The sequence below is a fragment of the Choristoneura fumiferana genome, unplaced genomic scaffold (assembly GCF_025370935.1).
Source record: "Choristoneura fumiferana unplaced genomic scaffold, NRCan_CFum_1 Sck3bRy_352;HRSCAF=630_pilon, whole genome shotgun sequence".
Lineage (NCBI taxonomy): Eukaryota > Metazoa > Arthropoda > Insecta > Lepidoptera > Tortricidae > Choristoneura > Choristoneura fumiferana.
The window spans coordinates 59,707-63,847 of record NW_027413007.1 but is presented as its reverse complement, the minus strand read 5'-3'; the positions used below and the strand labels follow the sequence as shown (position 1 = coordinate 63,847).

Below are 4,141 nucleotides of genomic sequence, written 5' to 3'. Positions count from 1 at the left end.
CCCCAGGAGGGTACCCTAACGGGAGAATCCCTCACCGTCACCGCGCGGTCAGCCCCATCGTATTCTGGGGGGGGCAAATTGGATTTGAAGGGCGATAGCCCTGCGCCTGGGAGCTCAGACTCCCACCCGATGACACAAAGCGAAAATAAAGGAACGAACCCGCAACAAAACGACGACCAGGCTTTACAAAAGGATAAACGAGGAAAGGGGGCTGTTGCGCGCCATACGGTGCGGGACAGCCATGGGCGCTTCACGCGCAAATCAGCAGTGGAATGTGGAGAGAGCGAGCGGGAGGGGAGGCCGGAAGAAGCCGGCACTCCGGAAACTGCCGCTCTGAGCAAAAACTCCTCTGAGAGCGGGAGGATCAGCCCCCAGAGCGAGCTATCTTTGGAGGGTGGCTCTCTGGCAGCATCAGAGTGCGATCGGCGAGCTTGCCCCAGTGGCGACTTTTTGGGGGAGGAACGTGCCACAGACGCGGCCAGCCTCCGCCTGCAGTTCCCGGCCTCAATGACGAAAAAAAGAGTGGAAGCGATGCATCCTGTAGTGATGACAGATGCGTCCGACTCCGAAGAGGGTTCGTCTGGTCGGATGGAACTGGATGCGGACCTGCCCGAGGTCTTCCTGGGGGGCACACCATTGATGGGCCCCACGAGGAAGAGACCTCCTGGGCCAATAACTGAGGGACCCGTGGCGCCTAAGGTCGGCTCCGCACGCAGGGGCGGTACCATCAGACGCCGGGCGACGCACAGTCGCTCCTTAACTCGCTTGACGATGCGGGACCCAGATGTGATGACCATGGGAGACTCGGACGAGCGGCTCGTCCATCATCTGAGCTACCGTGCCAGAGAGGGGACCCATGTGGTTGGAGGGAGCGAAGAACCCCTGATACCACCGGCAGAAACCAGGGAGACCCTAGTGGCCGCGGCGCTCCTGAATGTCGCCAAAATTCAGGACGCCGTAAAGCGAAGTGGCCACATTAAAGGCACCATCTGGGGCACGATAAACGACGCCTCCAAAGGGGTGATTGACGCAGTTGAGGCTCTGCGGACGATTACTCCCAGAGAAGAGCACCGCCGTCTCCGCGCGGACAATGACCGACTCGCTAGAGAGCTGGACATTGTTCGCGCGGAGCTAAGGGCCTTTAAAAGGGCCTTCGAGGAATCGCGGAAGACGCCTGCCCCAACTGCCGGAGCGCGGGAAACTGCTGACTTCAGAGAGGTCATGGAAGAGCTGAGACGTGACCTCCAAGTATCCTTGGGCGGGATGATAAACACCCGCTTAGGGGAGTTAGAGGCGCGACTACCTCCGGAACCGGTCTTGAGGCCTCCCCTTGCGGCTGACAGGCGCCAGGAGCCGCCTGCCCGCCCGAGGGCCCAGCCGAATTTGGCTGCTGGCGCTATGCGCGAGCTACAACCGCAGCCAAAGGAGGCCACAGCGGGGGCTTCTGTGGGGCAGCAGCCAAGAAAGGCACCGACGGTCCCCACCTCCCAGCCCCAAAAGCAAAAGGGAGCTAAGGGGTCAACAATGACGGGAACCAAAAAAGGGCCAACTGCCCAGCCCCAGGGTCAGACAGTAGCGGGTCCTAGCCGGCGAGAGCAGGCGGTCCCTCAGACTGAGGATGCTACGCCGTGGACCCAGGTCCTTGGGCGAAAGAGGCGGAAGAAAAACACCGCCTCAACCCAACCTCCGCCCAAAGCCGCGCCGCCAAAGGCACAACTTAGCCGAAGGTCAAAGCCCACCAGAACCAAGGCCAAGTCGGTCAGGATTGTGGCCCCCCGCTACGCAGCGATAGTGCTATCTCTGAAAGAGGGGGCCACCAATATGCTGGAGGTCCTAGCGAAAGCTAAGGCCTCCATCAGTCTTGCTGAACTCGGCCTTGAGTCGGTTAAAATAAGGGCGACGATGACCGGCTCCAGAATGTTGGAGGTGGGCGGCGAGCACCCCGAGGCCACTGCCGATCTCTTGGCCGAGAGGCTGAAGGTGGTCATCGGGGACCAGGCGGAGGTCACGCGGCCAACAAAGCTCGTGGACCTCAAGGTCACGGGCCTTGACGAGACGGTTGGCCGCGAGGAGCTGGCCGTCGCCTTGGCCAAAGTGGGTGGCTGTGCCTCTGACAAAATAAAGATCGGAGGCATCAGGTCAAGTGCATGGGGGCAGGGCTCGGCCCTCGTAAGGTGCCCGGCGGTGGCTGCAAAGGCCATCGCTACTGCGGGCAAAGTCCCAGTTGGGTGGGTGGTGGCCGCCGTAAAGCCGGTGGAGGCCCTGCCCATGCGCTGCTACAAATGCATGGCGCTGGGCCACACCAGGGCTCTCTGCCCATCGGAAGCGGAGCACGGCTTAAAATGCTTCCGGTGCGGTATTGAGGGTCACCTGGCGGCCACTTGTGAGGCGGTGACCAAATGCGCGGTGTGTGCCCAAGCTGGCCGCCCGCATAAGCACAGAATGGGGGGATCAAACTGCATCCCCCCGACGGTAAGAGGGAGGACCCCAGCGGCCAGGGCCATCCCAATTCAGAGCCGACAGGCCAGTGAGGAGCTCGTGATGCAGATGTCCTGATGCCAGCACGCCTGCATTACGAGCTCCTACAGACGAACTCAAATCACTCCGCGCGCGCACAGGACCTGTTCATGCAGGTCCTTGCGGAGTGGCGCATTGACGTGGCAGTGGTTGCTGAGCCCTACTACGTCCCTCCTCAGCAAAACTGGGTCGGGGACACCGAGGGCTTGGTGGCCGTCGTGGTACCCGCAGCTGGCACCCAGCGCATCTCCCTCAAGGAGAAGGGTGCCGGCTACGTGGCAGTGAAATGGGGGGAAGTAGTGGTGATAGGTGTCTACTTCTCTCCAAACAGGCCCCTCAGGGAATTCGAGCAGTTCCTGGGGGGCTTGGAGCCCGTGGTACAGAGAGCATCACCGGCTCAGGTGGTCCTGATGGGGGACCTCAACGCCAAGTGCGCGGCGTGGGGGTGTCCCATCACAGACCAGAGAGGGGCACTTCTGCGGGACTGGGCGGCAATGGTCGGCCTGGTTCTGCAGAACCAGGGGACGGCCAATACCTGCGTTCGATGGCAGGGGGGGTCGATAGTGGACGTAACGTTCGCTACTCCTGCCATCGGCGCCCGTATTGGTGATTGGCGCGTCCTAGAGGAGGTGGAGACCCTGTCCGACCACGCCTACATTCGGTTCAGGGTCTCCAAGGCGCCCCCTTGGGCCTCAGACCCGGACGGCGGGTGAGCGGGGCGGAGACTTCCCCAAGTGGGCTATCTCCCGCCTCGACCTTGAGTTGGCAGAAGAGGCTGCCATGGTTCGGGCATGGAGCGCCGATCCCCTGAACACCTTGGGGGTCGATGAAAGAGCTGTCAGGTTCCGCGAAGACCTGACAGCAATATGCGACGCAGCCATGCCGAGGGCACGCCGATCCGCGCACAGACCGAGGGTCTACTGGTGGTCGCAGGACCTCGCGGAACTGCGAACCGCCAGTGATGCCGCCCGCCGTGCCTTCACCAGGTGCCGAAGACGGCGCACACGGGTGCCAGGTGAGGAGGAGAGGCTGCTTGCTGAACTCCGGGCAGCGAAAGCCGCCTTCCAGACGGCCATCGCGCGGGCCAAGGACTCTGCTCACACCGAGTTCTTGGCCTCGCTAGACGACGATCCGTGGGGGCGCCCGTATCGAATGGTACGGGCCAAGCTCAAGATGTCCCCCCCCACTGAAGACTTTGAGCCGGGGCTACTGGCCGCAGTGGTGGAGGGCCTCTTTCCACCCAGCCCGCCCTTTGAGCCACCGCGGATGGCGCCACCTACGGTCGAGCCCGAGGTGCCCCCTGATATTCCCCCGATAACGGGCGAGGAAATTATCCGGGCGGCGGGTCGGCTAAAGGGATGCCGGAAAGCGCCTGGCCCAGACGGAGTGCCGGGAAAGGTGGTGTTAGTAGCCACCAAGCACCTGGGGGACCGCCTCGTTAGCCTAATGGACCAATGTCTGGCCACGGGGCGGTTCCCCCGAGCATGGAAGGAGGGCCGCCTGGTCCTCCTGCGGAAGGAGAGCAGACCGGCGGACTCCCCTTCCGGGTGGCGGCCGCTTGTCATGCTGGACGAATCCGGGAAGCTCCTCGAAAGGATAATTGCTTCCCGGATCGTCTGCCACC

At 62.7% G+C, this 4,141-nt stretch overlaps 1 protein-coding gene across 1 annotated transcript; it reads left to right on the top strand.

Annotated features, from left to right (window-relative positions):
- The first annotated feature begins 2,555 nt into the window (after window positions 1-2,555).
- LOC141445111 (uncharacterized) lies at window positions 2,556-3,230 on the top strand. Its single transcript, XM_074110893.1, has one exon. The coding sequence runs from the start codon at window positions 2,556-2,558 to the stop codon at window positions 3,228-3,230; it is 675 nt and encodes a 224-aa protein (XP_073966994.1).
- Window positions 3,231-4,141: the final 911 nt, after the last annotated feature.

What these genes read in the sequence shown, in the direction of transcription:
- LOC141445111 (XM_074110893.1), top strand. Translation starts at nt 2,556, where the DNA reads ATGCCAGCACGCCTGCATTACGAGCTCCTACAGACGAACTCAAATCAC.